This window comes from Callithrix jacchus, chromosome 12, assembly GCF_049354715.1.
Source record: "Callithrix jacchus isolate 240 chromosome 12, calJac240_pri, whole genome shotgun sequence".
Taxonomy (NCBI): Eukaryota; Metazoa; Chordata; class Mammalia; order Primates; family Cebidae; genus Callithrix; species Callithrix jacchus.
The window spans coordinates 69,021,843-69,038,598 of record NC_133513.1 but is presented as its reverse complement, the minus strand read 5'-3'; the positions used below and the strand labels follow the sequence as shown (position 1 = coordinate 69,038,598).

General features: G+C 37.3%; 1 protein-coding gene across 3 annotated transcripts in view; it reads right to left on the bottom strand.

Moving 5' to 3' along the window:
* TMEM26 (transmembrane protein 26) overlaps positions 1 to 16,756 on the bottom strand; it is a 51,277-nt gene that overhangs the window by 18,102 nt on the left and 16,419 nt on the right. For all 3 annotated transcript variants that reach the window (XM_035268292.3, XM_002756336.6, XM_009009885.5), the window contains exons 2-4: positions 15,911 to 15,989; positions 5,951 to 6,064; positions 3,675 to 3,895 (exon numbers count right to left, since the gene is read on the bottom strand). In XM_035268292.3, coding sequence (XP_035124183.1) covers positions 3,675 to 3,895; positions 5,951 to 6,064; positions 15,911 to 15,989 — 414 coding nt within the window. The remainder of the gene's footprint in view (positions 1 to 3,674; positions 3,896 to 5,950; positions 6,065 to 15,910; positions 15,990 to 16,756) is intronic.

The following is a 16,756-nucleotide window of genomic DNA, read 5'->3' as shown; positions in this document are numbered from 1 at the left end:
ATCTCATCAGATTATTCAAAATTAAACTTGTACTTAACATACAATCAGTCATTCCACTCTTAGATGTCTACCAAAGAGAAATGAAAACATAGCCTGGCAAAAGTCTGTCAGTGAATGCTCATAGCAACATCATTCTTAATAGCAAAAAGCTGAAAGTTCTCCACATGTGCATCTACTACTGAATGAATAAGCAAAATGGGTATAAGCATTTAATTGAACACTATTTAGCAATTAAAGAGGAGCTAAACATGAAACAATATGGATCAATCCCAGAAACATTATGCTACATCAAAAAGCCACACACAAGAGTACACATTTTATAACTCAATTTACATGACATTTCTAGGAAAGAAAAATCCACAGAGCATAAAGTATATTAGCGGTTGCCTGCTAAGAGGAAATATTGGCCTGTCATCCCAGCACTTTGGGAGGCCTAGGAGGGCAGATCACCTGAGGTTGGGAGTTGAAGACCAGCCTGACCAACATAGAGAAACCCCATCTCTACTAAAAGTACAAAATTAGCCAGGTGTGGTGGCACATGCCTGTAATCCCACCTACTCAGGAGGCTGAGGCAGGAGAATCTCTTGAACCTGGGAAGCAGAGGTTGCAGTGAGTCGAGATGGTGCCAGCCTGGGCAACAAGAGGGAAATGCCCATTCTCAAAAAAAAAAAAAGCGAAGATTAACTGCAAACAGCCACAGGAAGCTTTTGTGAGTGATGGAAATGTTCTAAACCTGGATTGTGGTTATGGATAAACAAATCTATAATTACTAAATATCATTAAACTATAGAATTACAGTTGAACTTTGTTATTTAAACTATAACTTCATAAAGCTGTTAAGAAAAAAATTGCAGAATCAGAGGATTCACAAGCCTATGTAAATGCATAAAACAGGTAGATGAACTTTAATGTGAGCCAAAGGAAGGAAATGTATTTAATAAAAAATAGAATTTGACATATTTGCTAGAATATAGGGGAAAGATTTAGACATCGTTGTAATGCAGATATCATTGTAGGCTTCATCCTAAATCTGTCAGCCCAAACTATGGAATAAAACATTAGAGAAAAATTAAATGTTGTAATAATAGGCAATGCTGAGTAGGCTACGATGAAGTGATTCCTTCTTCTATTAGATATAAATATCTTTTACTTAGGTATTAAGATTATTCTTCATGATTATCCTCTTGAGCCCAAAAGCAAAGGCTTATGTCCCAGTGGGAAGGGATTAAGGGCCTCCTTCTTTGAAAAGATAGATATTTGCAGTGCCCATTCTTATGATATAGGTGAAACCCCAAACGTGAAATCAGAATGTGGAGGCTAATTTTTAGGAGAGAGAAAATTTTTTAATTATTTCTGGGCTTTGACTTTGGGAGGGCTTTTGTGAGGATGGATATTTGAGTAATAGGGGCACATAGGACTTGAATGGGAATTACAGAAGGCTATTGTCACAATGTGGTAATATTAAAAATGAAAATGACTTCAACCTGAGATAATGACAATCAAAAACAAATTTTAAAAGTATTAACCATTAAAAACTATGACATAATGTATTGAGCTCCATTAAGCATCAGCTTTCCTGGGATATTACACAAGTTTAAAATCACAAAAATATGTATTTATAAAGCTTTCAGATTAATATGTAGGTGAGAGGAAAGTAGGAGTATTTATGGTGTCTTCAAACATCAAGTGCTCCCTAAATTCTTGCTAAAGTGAGGCAGTCTTGATTGTGATAGGACTGTGTGTCATTTTACTAACACTTGCTCGCAGTTTGTTCCCCAATCTCTGCCTAGCTCAGTGCTTGACACATATTAGATAACCAATCAGTAGTGGGTGAGTGAAAAAATGCCTTACAGTTTTCAAGGTTTGGGTTTTTTTTTTTTTTATTTGGGGTTTTTGCTTGTTTTGCTGGGCAATTCAACTTTTATTCATGAAATTATTTAATATTCAACCTTTATTTGAAAACACAGATCTATAAATTTCTCCTTTGTGTCACTTCTGGAAGGGACTACTAATAGTTCATTAAGATAACTGAGTTAGGCATTTCTTGCAATGTTATGACTGGCCCCACAAAACATATCCCCCTCCTTAATACCTCTTTTATTATCCTGTTCCCTCTCATCTTCCTAAATGTTCTGCATGTACATCTTTATTTCTACGTAGGTGGAGTTAATTATCTTTCTATTGTGATGTCCCTGTCACCTTAGATGTTTATTTTTATATGCTCTGTCATGATGTCTTCATGTTTTTCTTGTAACAACATCGATTCCATTTGAAAATACAGGCTGGGCGCCATGGCTCACGCCTGTAATCCCAGCACTTTGGGAGACCGAGATGGGTGGATGTGGATCACGGGGTCAGGAGTTTAAGATGAGGCTGGCCAATATAGTGAAACCCTTACTCTACCAAAAATACAAGAATTAACTGGTTGTGGTGTCCCATGCCTATAACACCAACTACTCAGAGGCTGAGGCGGAAGAAGCACTTGAACCGGAGAAGTGGAGGTTGCAGTGTGCCGGGATCATGCCACTGCACTCCAGTCTGAGCAACAGGGCGAGACCCCATCTCAAAGAAACAAACAAACAAACAAAATAGAAAGGAAAATACATTATACAATGTAAAGCACTGACCATATGTAAAACATTAAAACTACAGAACTAAAATAAACACTTTGAAGATAATGAATCAGTTTAGATTGGTTTTAAAAGGATATGTCAACTTAATAAGCCATAAGAAAAATTAGTATAGATGAAACAGGAAATTATCTTGTAAAGGTAGCTCGTGGTTATAAATATAATTTGTGCTATAATTGGGATATTAAATTTACTTGGTAAGTTAGTGTATTTTGTTGAGCTTTATGTTTTGTTGTTTGAGAAACACAGCATAAAGTAAACTGTAGCATTAAAAGCCAGCCTCATTCCAATTTATTTTTATGGCATAGTGCAAAGCAACTCAAGCTTAAAGTACATTCAGGCACTGAGACTTAAATCCCTAATGGTAAGAAAGTCATTCCATAAACAGATGTGATCATGGGTTCTGAGTTTATTTGCTTGTGGCAAAACTAAAACTACCAACTCAATAAGTTTTAATTTATAGGCATCTACACCAGAAAGCCTTTGGGCACTTTGAACAAAACTGACTAAAAATAAAATTTAGTAAAATAAAATCTTATCTGCCCCATTCTCCATTTACACCAGGGAATGCAAATCCCGAAACGGATAGGGAGAGATTTCTCCATGTCTTCTCTCAGTGCTCTCGTAAATTATAGCTATGCTGTGTTCTAGGAGAGGATTTTATGATTGGCTATGTTGCTGACACTTGGGAATGGAAAGCAGGAGCTGGGGATGGTCATTCCACTTCAGAAGGTCGTCAGAGAACCATGACTCTAACCTGTGGTCATGAAAACATGCAGAGCTTTTCTGTTCTTGTCCACAGGGAATATCATGTGTCCCTTTCTCTAGCAGAAATCTCCCTTATGTATTTTTTTTTAAAAGAAACATAAAGGCTGTGCTGCTTTCTGATATGTAACTAAATAGCAGCAAATTCTTTGATCCTAACATTGCATATGAAATATACTGAAAATTCTTATTCATGTGAAATGCAAGTCACAGAACAAAGAGACAAGTGCATGGTCTTGACCTTGAAAACAAGGTGTTTTTGCTATAAAGAATGCTCACCTCACATTTTGTTCTTCTAGGGTCTCACTTGTGAATTCCAGGATGTCAGCTGCTGTCCCCACAAACATAAGAAGAAGTTGAGAGAGTTGATCTCGAGTGATCCCGCCACCAATGGGTAGAAGCCATTTTCCAATTATTAGCATTAACAGGAATGTCTGATGGAGTCCCAATGTCCAAACTTTCTCACATACTGTAGATAAATTATTCACAAAAACTTTGGCCTGTTTAACAGAAATGCCACACAGACAGAAGGATTATGAGCCACCACCTGAGAGAGAAGTATTTTCTTCACCATTGCTTTCAATCAGGAGTTTGCTTTTGTGGACAGTCATTTTCAGTAATTATTCTTTACTTACCAAAGAAAGTAAAAACGCCTTTCAGCTGAACATTCTGAAAAAAATCAAAAACTAATGTGGTCCTTAAGATGGGGGTGCCTATGACTAGCAAGTAATTTAAGCCTTAAACTTACTAGTGGGATTGTACCATATGGTATTTAAAGAACCAATTTTACAGTGTTTTAAAGATCATGTCTCATTTTATTATACTGTGTAGCAAAGAATAACACATAGCCAAGTTTTATAAAATGCACATTAATATCACAAAAGTTTCCTATATTTTTCTTTAATACATTTTTAAATCTCAATGTGCTAATCTTGAGATATTTGTAGCATTGTACAAATCTTCCCATTTTTTGCCTTAAAACCTTATTATATCTAAACATAAAAATGTAATAATGCTTATCAATTACCTAAACGTAAAGAAAGAGAACTATAAAATTATTATTTTTATTCTGAGTACTTAACAAGTTGTTCAATAATCCATAAGCTAGCAAGTAAATTTTACTCTGCCATTATTCTTAGACTCAGAGAGACTTACATGCCACTATATTCTGGGTGACAACTCTTACCTAATTACCTTTTAAATAAGTCTCAACATATACTATTGCCCCTACAAAGACTTAGGTCTTAAGTGGATAATGATTCCAACTTATTTATGCAAGTGACTTAACTATGCTTGTGCAATTCATTTACCTCTCTTCATCACTTGCTGATATCAAATGCACAAGGGAGGATAAAAGATGAGGCACGATACTATCCTGATTGAAACCATACATGAAAATCAATCATTTCCCATTTGTACACTTTCTTATATTACTACTATGAAACTTCACGTACAACATATTTAATTAATACAGGAAGCACATTAGTAGATAATAATAAATTTGATTGTCAGATAAAGAACTTAGAGAGAAACTAAGTGATTTGTCCAGAGTGATATAAATAGTGATTGGAGCATGAATTAGAACCCAAGGTTCATTCCATTAAACCTCACAGAACTAATAGTACATCTTATTATTGAAAGTATGTTTCAGTGATTGGGGCTTTTTTCTTTTTAAATGGGTCATGGTCAGTTTGCCAAATATCAGACTTATGAAGAAAAAGGAAGTAATTGTTTTGGCTAGAAATCTCCATTTTATTGATAAACATCTACAAAATACATATGGTAGAGTTCCTATCTAATTCAATAAGACAAGAAAACAAAATAAAAGGTATAGGGATTGGGACAGAAGAAATAAAACTGTCACTGTTCAGTTGACATAATTGTCTGGGTAGAAAATCCCAAGAAACAGACAAAAAAATAAACTCCTGGAACTAGTAAACATTTATAGCAAGGTTGTGGGATAAAAGGTTGATATACAAAAGTCAATCTGTTTCCTATATACTAGCGAAGAATAAATGAAATTTAAAACTAAAAACAAAATGCCATTTTTATTGGCATCCCCAAAAATGTCATGTAGCTTTATCAGTTTTAACAAATGCGCCACTCTGGTGCAGGGTTTTGATGGATGGGAGGCTGTGTGTGAGCACAGAATAAATGGGAAATATCTGTACCTTCCTCTCAATTTTTGCCATGAATCTAAAATTGCTCTTAAAACATTAAGTCTTAATATAATCATATCCTAATCTTTTAATAATCATTCCTTCACAAATGTATATGTCTCTCATTGTGCACACTTTATCCTCTTTAAGGGTTCCTTAATGATTCAGATTAAATATATCTATTAATATATATAAAACATATCAATGTATATACTTATGCATGTTAAATATGTTTAATAATTTTAAAATCTTATTATTTGTGAATTTCTGAGCCAAATAATTCATAACTTTTTTCAGAAAAGAATTAACTGGGAGAGGTGTATAGCATGTAATTGAGGATTATAGCAAGTCCACCATTTACTAGATCCTTAAATACACAGTGGAAAAAGCTCTCACCGTCTCAATAAGATCATCAGCTCCATTGGTTTTTTCACTGGATGTCAGTGTTTGATTAGAGGCTTCTTTTCTGCTGGTATTCTGTGATGTTCCTTCAGCCTGGAAACTGCAATACTAAGAATGGGGTAGGGGAAGCCAATTACAGCAGAAAATTAGTGCAATAAGATGGAGCTCAAAATGACTTCAATCTGTTCAAGAGATTATGAGCAGATATGCAGAGCTTATATACAATATGCATAAACATTTTCAAAAATTGAAATATAGCCTTGAGGTTGAAAACTACTTTTTAATCAATATGAAAGGAGCATCAACTATACAAGTCTTATTTTTCCATAGGTCGATGAGGATGTAAATATTCTGAGTCATTGCAGACAGCTGTAGAATTTATAGATTGGTAACTAAGATTCCTTTATTGAACCCTGCAAGAATTTAAAACCAAACAAATAACCAGTGACAACAATAAAACATATATGGTCCTGGTCAAGGGAACTACAGTGTTCTTTTTTCTTTTTCTACTTTTATTTTATGTTTTGGGGGTTCACGTGCAGGTTTGTTACATGGGTAAATTCCATGTTGTTGAGGCTTGGTGTATGAAGGAAGCCATCATCCAGGTAGTGAGCATAGTACATGATAAGTAGCCTTCCAATTCACATTTCCCTTCATCCCTACCCTCTCAAGTAGTCTCGGGTGTCTGTTGTTCCCAACTTTGTGTCCATGTGTATTCAATTTTTACCTCCCACTTATAAGTGAGAACATGTGATATTTGGTTTTCTGTTCCTGTGTTAGTTTGCTTAGAATACTAGTGACCAGCTGCATTTATGTTGCTGCAAAGGACATGATTTTGTTATTTTTATAGCTGTATAGTATTCCATAGCATGTGCCTATGTGTGTGTATGTGTGTACACAGTATTTTAAGAGTTTGTTTCATATCCAGAGACCTCTTTATTTAAAATATCATTTTCATAAGTAAACAAACCAAGCATTTTCAATTCTCCCTGTCAAGCACTGTAACAACCTAAAAAATTAGCATGTTCACCCACCAAAACATACATTTTAGTGACAGTTTAAAAGCCAATTTAGGTTTATGGAAAATTTAACAATAGACATAAAAAATGGCATTTTCGTGGATTCAAGATGGCACAGTAAGAACAACTCAGGATCACAGCTCTCAGTGAACGATCAGAGGGTGAGTCAAAGCCGCATTTCCATACAAATCTTTGTTGCCCACAGAATGGGGAAATTCCCAGGTGTAGAAGAGACATGGGATGCAAGCGCAGCAATTTTGGCTGTTGTGGCAGCTTCGGCCAGTGCTGCAGCACAGCGGCACTCCACAACACTCTGCACAAAACACACTGGTCCGGGTGCCCTGCTAAACCGGCAATCTGAGATGTGGGAGGGCAGATTAGCATATCCATCTGATTAAACGGGATTTGGACAGTGAGCCAGACCAGGAGATTCCTGAGAAGTGGCATTTGAGCCAGTGCAGATCCCGGTGCCCTGACAGCAGGTGACCGAAACACCTGGGAGAGAGCCATCTGTTCAACTTAAAAAAAAAAAGAAAGGAGCTCTGAGGCAGGGAGCCAGGTGAGCAGGTTTCACCACCACAGGGACAAACAAAACAGCAATTCGAAATGCTCTGGGTGGAGAGTTTCACTGCGGGCACAGCTGAACCCAGGATGGTGCAGCTTGGTGGGGGAGGGGTGTCCACCATTACAGAGGCAATCCACCCCTACTGAGGTACACTCCCATTGCTGATGCAGCCTGCCATTGCCGAGGCAACCCACCATAACAGAGAGACTCTGCCACAGGGCGGAGCCCGTGGCAGCAGGGCAGAGCCCGCCACAGAGCCCACAGCTACAGGGCAGAGCCCACAGCAACAGAGTGGACCCCACATCAGCAGGGCGGAGCCTCGGCAGGCAAATAGTGATTAGACTGCCTCCTAGCTGGGCAGGACAGTGCAACGGACACTCATAAAGAAAACCCCAACTCCCCGAGAGAGAGCATCTGAGGAAAAAGAAAGGTTTTATAAGTTCTGCTGCAGCAGACTTAAATGTACCTGCATAACAGCCCTGAATGAACAACAGAGCTCACAGCTCAGCACTTGAGCTCCTATAAAGTACAGACCATCTCCTCAAGCAGCTCCCTGACCCCTGTATATCCAGAGTCACCTCAAAAAGGACTGATCAGACTGACATTAGGCGGGCATCATTCTGGGACAAAGACAGAAGAAGAAGAAACTGGTAGCATCCGTCACTGTTCTGCAGCTGCTACAGGTGTACCCCAGAGAAGCAGGGCCTGGAGTGGACCTCGGCAGTCATACAGTGGAGAGGCTAGACTGGTAGAAGGAAAACCAAGTAACAGAAGTACCTCATCATAAACAATCCAGGTGTCCACTCAGAGACCCAATCGAAAAGTCAGCAACTACTCAGACAACAGGTGGATAAATCCACAAAGATGGGAAGAAACCAGTGCAAAAAGGAGGAAAACACCCGAAACCTGAACACCTCACCTCCTACAAAGGACCAAAACCCCTCACCAGCAAGGGAACAAAGCTGGATGGAGAGTGACCGTGACGAAATCATGGAATCAGACTTCAGAAAGTGGGTAATGAGAAACTTCTGTGAGCTAAAAGAACATGTTCTAAATCAATGCAAAGAAACTAAGAACCTTGAAAAAAGATTCGAGGAAATGATAACAAGAATGGATAACTTAGAGAGGAATATGAATGAATTGAAAGAGCTGAAAAACATGACAAGAGAACGTCACAAAGCATGCACAAGTTTCAACAGCTGAATTGACCAAGCAGAAGAAAGAATATCAGAAGTCGAAGATCAACTCAGTGAAATAAAACAACTGGCTCTTGAATGTTGACTGGAAAACAATGAAATAAAGGCAGAAATAAAGAAGTTCTTCAAAACCAACGAGAATGGAGACACAACATACCAGAATCTCTGGGACACATTTAAAGCAGTCTCCAGAGGAAAATATATAGCAATAAGTGCCCATATGAGATGAGTGGAGAGATCCAAAATTGGCACCCTATCATCAAAATTGAAAGACCTAGAGGAGCAAGATCAAAAAAACTCAAAACCTAGCAGAAGACAAGAAATAACTAAGATCAGAGCAGAACTGTAGGAGATAGAGGCACGAAAAACCCTTCAGAAAATCAATAAATCCAAGAGCTGGTTTTCTGAAAAGATCACCAAAATAGACAGACCACTAGCCAGACTGATAAAAAAGAAAAGAGAGAACAACCAAATAGATGCAATAAAAAATGATAAAGGGGAAATCACCACAGATTCCACAGAATTTCAAATCATCATCAGAGAATATTACAAACAACTCTATGCACATAAACTAGTAAACCTGGAAGAAATGGATAAATTCCTGGACACCTGTGTCCTCCCAAGCCTAAACCAGGAGGAAGCCAAAACTATGAATAGACCAATAACAAGGTCTGAAGTCGAGGCAGCAATTAAGAGCCTACCACACAAAAAAAAGCCCAGGTCCAGATGGGTTCACAGCCGAATTCTACCAGACACACAAAGAGGAGCTGGTACCATTCCTTCTGAAACTATTCCAAATAATCCAAAAAGAGGGAATCCTTTCCAAATCATTTTATGAGACCAACATCATACTGTTACCAAAACCCGGCAGAGACCCAACAAGAAAAGAAAACTTCAGGCCAATATCCATGATGAACATAGATGCAAAAATCTTCAATAAAATACTGGCAAGCCGATTGCAACAGCAAATCAAAAAACTTATCCATCATGATCAAGTAGGATTCATCCCGGGGATGCAAGGCTGGTTCAACATACGCAAGTCTATAAACGTAATTCACCACATAAACAGAACCAAAAACAAAAACCACATGATTATCTCAATTGACACAGAGAAGGCATTCGACAAAATTCAACAGCCCTTTATGCTAAAAACCTTCAATAAACTTGGTATCGGTGGAACATATCTGAAAGTAATAAAAGCTATTTATGACAAACCAACAGCCAATATCATACTGAATGGGCAAAAACTGGAAGCATTTTCTTTGAAATCCAGCACTAGACAAGGATGCCCTCTTTCACCACTCCTATTCAATATAGTACTGGAAATTCTAGCCAGAGCAATCAGGCAAGAAAAAGAAATAAAGGGTATTCAAATAGGAAAGGTGGAAGCCAAATTGTCTCTATTTGCAGACGACATGATAGTATACCTAGAAGACCCCATCACCTCAGCCCAAAAACTCCTGAAACTGATAAGCAACTTCAGCAAAGTCTCAGGATATAAAATGAATGTGCAAAAATTACAAGCATTCCTCTACACCAATAACAGACTTAAAGACAGCCAAATCAATTGCTGCAAAAAGAATAAAATACCTTGGAATACAACTCACAAGGAAGATAAGGTACCTCTTCAAGGAAAACTACAAACCACTGCTCAACGAAATAAGAGAGGACATAAACAGATGGAGAAACATTCCATGTTCATGGTTAGGAAGAATCAATATTGTGAAAATGACTATACTGCCCAAAGTAATTTACAGAATCAATGCTATCCCCATCAAGCTACCATTGACTTCTTCACAGAACTGGAAAAAACCACCATGAACTTCATATGGAACCAAAAGAGAGCCCGCATAGCCAAGTCAATTCTCAGGAAAAAGAACACAGCGGGGGGCATCACACTACCGGATTTCAAACTATACTACAAGGCTACAGTAATCAAAACAGCATGGTACTGGTACCAAAACAGATGGAACAGAACAGAGACATCGGAGGCAACACAACATATCTACAACCATACAATCTTTGATAAAACTGACAAAAACAAGCAATGGGGGAAGGATTCCCTGTTTAATAAATGGTGTTGGGAAAACTGGCTAGCCATGTGTAGAAAGCAGAAACTGGACCCCTTCCTGACACCTTACACTAAAATTAACTCCAAATGGATTAAAGACTTAAACATAAGACCTGGCACCATAAAAACCCTAGAAGCAAATCTAGGCAAAACCATTCAGGACATAGGAGTAGGCAAGGACTTCATGACCAAAACACCAAAAGCATTGGCAACAAAAGCCAAAATAGACAAATGGGACCTAATGAAACTCCACAGTTTCTGCACGGCAAAAGAAACAGTCACTAGAGTGAATTGGCAACCAACAGAATGGGAAAAAATTTTTGCAGTCTACACATCTGACAAAGGGCTGATATCCAGAATTTACAAAGAACTCAAACAGATTTACAGGGAAAAAATAAACAAGCCCATTCAAAAATGGGCAAAGGATATGAACAGACACTTTACAAAAGAAGACATACATGAGGCCAACAAACATATGAAAAAATGCTCATCGTCACTGGTCATTAGAGAGATGCAAATCAAAACCACATTGAGATACCATCTTACGCCAGTTAGTATGGCAATCATTAAAAAATCTGGAGACAGCAGATGCTGGAGAGGATGTGGAGAAATAGGAACACTTTTACACTGTTGGTGGGAGTGTAAATTAGTTCAACCATTGTGAAAGTCTGTGTGGTGATTCCTGAAGGCCTTAGAAATAGAAATTCCAATTGACCCAGCAATCCCATTATTGGGTATATATCCAAAGGACTATAAATTGTTCTACTATAAGGACACATGCACACAAATGTTCATTGCAGCACTGCTTACAATAGCAAAGACCTGCAACCAACCCAAATGCCCATCGATGATAGACGGGATTGGGAAAATGTGGCACATATACACCATGGAATATTATGCAGCAATCAAAAATGATGAGTTCGTGTCATTTGTAGGGACATGGATGAATCTGGAGAACATCATTCTCAGCAAACTGACACAAGAACAGAAAATGAAATACTGCATATTCTCACTCATAGGTGGGTGATGAAAAAGGGAACACATGGACACAGGGAAGGGAGTAGGAAACACTGGGGTGTATTGGTGGGAAGAGGGGAGGGACCGTGGGGTGGGGGAAGCTGGGGAGGGGTAGCCTGGGGAGAAATGCCAAATGCGGGTGAAAGGGAGGAAGGCAGTAAAACAAACTGCCATGTGTGTACCTATGCAAATGTCTTGCATGTTCTGCACATGTACCCCAAAACCTAAAATGCAATAAAAAAATGGCATTTTCCTTTCTTGTTTCTTCCGTTTGTATGAGAATTTCTGCAAGTGAATTGCACATGATATTTATCTACCAGATGCTGGGAATCTAACGTAAAGTAAGAGAAGGAAAAATTATATAAGAGAAGAAAGGTGTGGCACTTGAAAATGGAAATGTACCTAATACATATTTTACAAACTGGCTTTTAAAAAAATGTTGAAAGTCTTTCAAACATCTGCAGAGCTAACATATTTTTGAAACAACACACACGCACCATCACCACCACTACAACCACCACACATCCATGATCACATATTTGTAAACAGTAATTTGTAAATCACAAATTTGTAAATAGAGGACTTATTTAAAAAATTAAAGCTGTAAGAAGTGTGATTTTCTTAATTATTCTGGATACAACATTGACTACTCTGTAAGTTACTTGAAAAAGCAGAAAAGAAAGTCTGCAAGAAGCTACTTTTTCTACCTTCTATCCAAACAACTAGTATTATGGTTGAAATGACAAGAGTAATTAAGAAAAATGGCCATATGCCATATCTCTAGGAGCAAAAATACAGTTGTTCGCACACTTTGTGTGTGTGTGTGTATATGTGTGCAGCTAAGGCTCCAAAAAAAAGATAATGAAGATCAAAATTAAATCTTGAACCAAACAACAAATTTTCATTGCAAAGCATTTTGGTGTCTATTTAAGATTTATTTCAATAGGAAACACATTTTGATCACTTTGTAGGCATGAAAACAGACTCTGTATTAAAAATGGTAACCTTAATATGTTTTTGACATTCTAATCACTAAAAATGCATAAACATCTTGTCATTTAGGAAAAAAGGCTATGCTTTAGTGCAATAGAAGATAACTTGGGAGCAAATAGCTTTGTAGTTACGTATTACGGTATTAAGACTCATCTGAGTTGCTCCCCGCTCTTGTTATCCTATTTGTTATAGATTGATGAGATTGTCCTCTAAGTGGCCTCTGCACTGGGACTGCAATGAACTAGTGACTTGACTCTTAAAACCTGATCTGTATTGTTTTGGGGGTTATTTTGTTTACATTCTGCCTTGGATAGGTGAGTTCACGTAGATTATCTGGGTACCAACATGCCTTTTTCTTTTAATAGGCTATGTCTATTAAACTCTTATTAGCTTCAAAAATATTCCATTGGGTCAAACAAGACTCTGAACGAAACAAGACCAGAATGTTTCCACTACTTTAATTATGCTACTTCATAAATAGACCTAAAAGCTAAGGTCACAATCATTGTCATAAACGTTTTGTTCCCATACATGTAGACCCAACCAGATTCAGGAATGAAGCTAAGAAATTAGTCATCTAGGAGAAATATCTCATGAAATAGGTCAGGATGTTTTCCTAGTGCCAAATCATAAGTTGGAACATTTAGGATATAGAGTAAATGGAATGTGTGAAAGAAAATTAAATACTCTTTCTTACAATGAACAACTCAGATAATTCTGATGCGAACTCCTCTAAAACACAGAACACATAGCTGAGAAGGGCAATATGGTTTAATGGACTAGATATTCACTAGGTTCTAAGCCCCAGCATTACTGTTTATTCACTGTATCAACTTAGGGAAATTACTTAACCTTTCTGAGTCTTAGAATCCTCTTCCTTAAAATAGAAACGTATGTATAATGTCTAACTTATGGAGTTGTTGGGTCCACATATGTGAAAAAGTTTGTGAAAGTACAGCAGACTATCTGAAGAAAAGCGATTATTATCACTCCCAAAATGTTCTAAATGAGTAGACTACAAGAATTACTATAAACTTGCTTTATTCTGCCATTTCTTCTTTCTTTAACTGCAATTCCAATACTTTTTTTGTCTTTCTTTCTATTTTTCTACTTTCATTTCATTTCGTTTTTCTGCTCAGTCTGCCCAATTCAATCTCTGGGCATCCATTTTAATTCTCAGTGTCAAAATGAGTCAAATCCATTACTATTAAAGGGTCAATTTCCTTTGTAGTATGAAAATTAGAGAGCTACTGCCCAGAGCTCAAAAATCTGTTTTTATTAAAAGGGGAGCTTTTGGTTGCATGTTATTTGTTGTAATGGGATTTGACCTGTATATCAATTAATTGTGCAACAAATTTATATTACAAAAGCATTTTGGGGAAATGAATGTTTATTGTGTATGATAACCATGTCATAGAATTGAATGTGAAAGAAAGAATTGATTTAAATCACCAGAGCTTATTTTTATACCCTTGAAAGTAGTAAGTAGTAAAGAGATTGAAACAGTCTCCTAATTCCTTACAGTACAGTTTTAAAAAGCCACGATAACTTGAACCAACCATATACAGTTACAAAAACATTTTTCCTACAGACGTAGAGATAGCCTATGACTTTAGTGGTTTTTAGCAGGAGATTTAAGGGAAAAAATGTCTTCTTCATGCCTATATTGTTGGTATTTGCTTGTGGAATTCTTCAAAAATAGTCCACAGAACTAAATTACCCTCTGTGTGCCTATAATTTGGAGCAAGGCTTTTACAGATAAGGTTATACATTGGTGGCAGATAGAGTTACATATGGGAGGCTTAACCTTACTATAAAATGTCCAACTATAGCAAAGAAATCTATGTAAGTCCAAATTCTCACAGATCTTTTCTAAAGTATTTTGTCAGTGAAGGTACCAAAAGATGATTATGTCATAACTACATTTCACTGTAACGCAGTCCTGTAACCTGAACTACGAAGTCAAAGCTGGAATCTGATGGACGTTACTAACTTGGCCTCTTCAGAGTTTTATAGGAACATCAACAGCAGTAAATGACTGCACCCAACCTGGTCACTGCTTACTAGAGTTGTCTGTGTAGAAAATAGCTGTATTAAAAATCTCTGTAATAAATTACGGACTCTTATTCAAAGCTACTGTTTTATTTCTAGGTCAGTGTGATCTTCTAATACATATAGGCCCACCTTCCACATAGTGGGTCTCATGACTCTTCTCCTTTACTCTTAGTTTCAGGGTTCTAGAATAGAATTTCTATTTCACTAAGGCAGCCCATGGGACTCCCAAAAATTAATTTCCTGTAATTTGCAGAGTCTGCATTTTAAAACATACTATTTTAAATAGCTCCTACAAGTTTGACTGTATTTATATAGCTGAGTACAGATAAGGGTTTTGTTTTTGTTTTTGAAATTCCTAAAAATGTCACTTTACAGGATGCCAGATTGAGGCGTGCCCATTCTTAGCACAACATAAAACCTCACTGAAGCTGGAAGGGTTAAAATCAAATTTCCATACCCCCCATGTAAACTCCAGGGGAAGCCTTAGTAAAGGATCTCTAACACAAAATGTTAATTATATAATCCTAAATCTTTTTTTGGGGGGGCGGGGATGGAGTCTTGCTCTGTCACTTAGGCTGGAGTGTAGTGGCACAATCTCAGCTGACTGTAACCTCCGCTTCCTGGGTTCAAGAAATTCTCCTGTCTCAGCCACCCAAGTAGCTGGGATTTCAGGCGCCCGGTACCATGTCCAGCTAATTTTTGTATTTTTGGTAGAGATGGGATTTCACCATGTTGTCCAGACTGGTCTGGAACACCTACCTCATGTGATCTGCCTGCCTTGGCCTCCCAAAGTTCTGCGATTACAGGCATCAGCCACCGTGCCCAGCCATAATCCTAAATCTTACATAAATGTAGTATTTTTATTGGGGCTTTTTTTGGAAAAACATGGATTCGCTTTCTTTTGCTGATTGCCTCTTATTTATTCAATTCTTGATAACTCCAGTTACTTAGAAAAGTACACTCCTGAAATAAATTGGATCATACTGTGAAAGTAGCTTATTGCTGAATTTTCAATTCCTACTTTCCAAAAAGAAGTACCTGGGTCTCATGGTGCAGTTCCAGAAGCCATAATGATGGAACGATGCTAATCAGATATAAAAATATGGCTGGTGAAAACCTGTGAAAAGAGAGAAGAAAAAAATAGTTTAGCTATTTTAAGCTAACTTTCAAAAACAAAAATTTAAGAGGAAGAAAGAAAAATGCACATACTCTGACTACACTGAGTCAAATCTTTTTTATCTCAAGTATTTATTTCAAGGAAGAAAAAAGCATTATGTGATTTCTGCCATATGGATTATAAAGAAACAAAGTAACTGTAAAAGGCACTAGCAGCTGTCATTCTCACTGAATTTCTAATCCAATTAATAGACACTAATTTCGATATGGTTTAATGGGACACAGCCAATTAGTTTCAGGCACAACACTGGATATTTTGTATTTAATATGTTTTACAAAAAGCAAATACAGCAGTAGTAAATCTTGGATTCATTAGACATTACAATTTCAAGATTTGGCTACATTTTTCAACATTAACCTGGAACTCTGAGAGCTCAACAGTAACATGGTGCTAGAACACAAAACTCAGATGATAAGGACTAGGAATGAGAGTAATCCATTGGCTTTGTGTGTGGTTTGCTAACCTATAAAACAAAAACACAACCAACCAACAGTGTAAGCCTTCGGTATTTTTTTTTTTTTTAGGTTATGTGTATTCATAATTTTCTGATTCAAAATTCAGAGAGGAATCTGAAGAGTGGACTTTAGTGATCCAACACACTCAGGTTCAAATGCCAGTTTTGCCATCGACCTCTCAGTTTGTTTCCTAATCCACAAAATGGGGACTGTCACTGTACCAGCCAACTCAGGCTGTGGTACAAAATACCA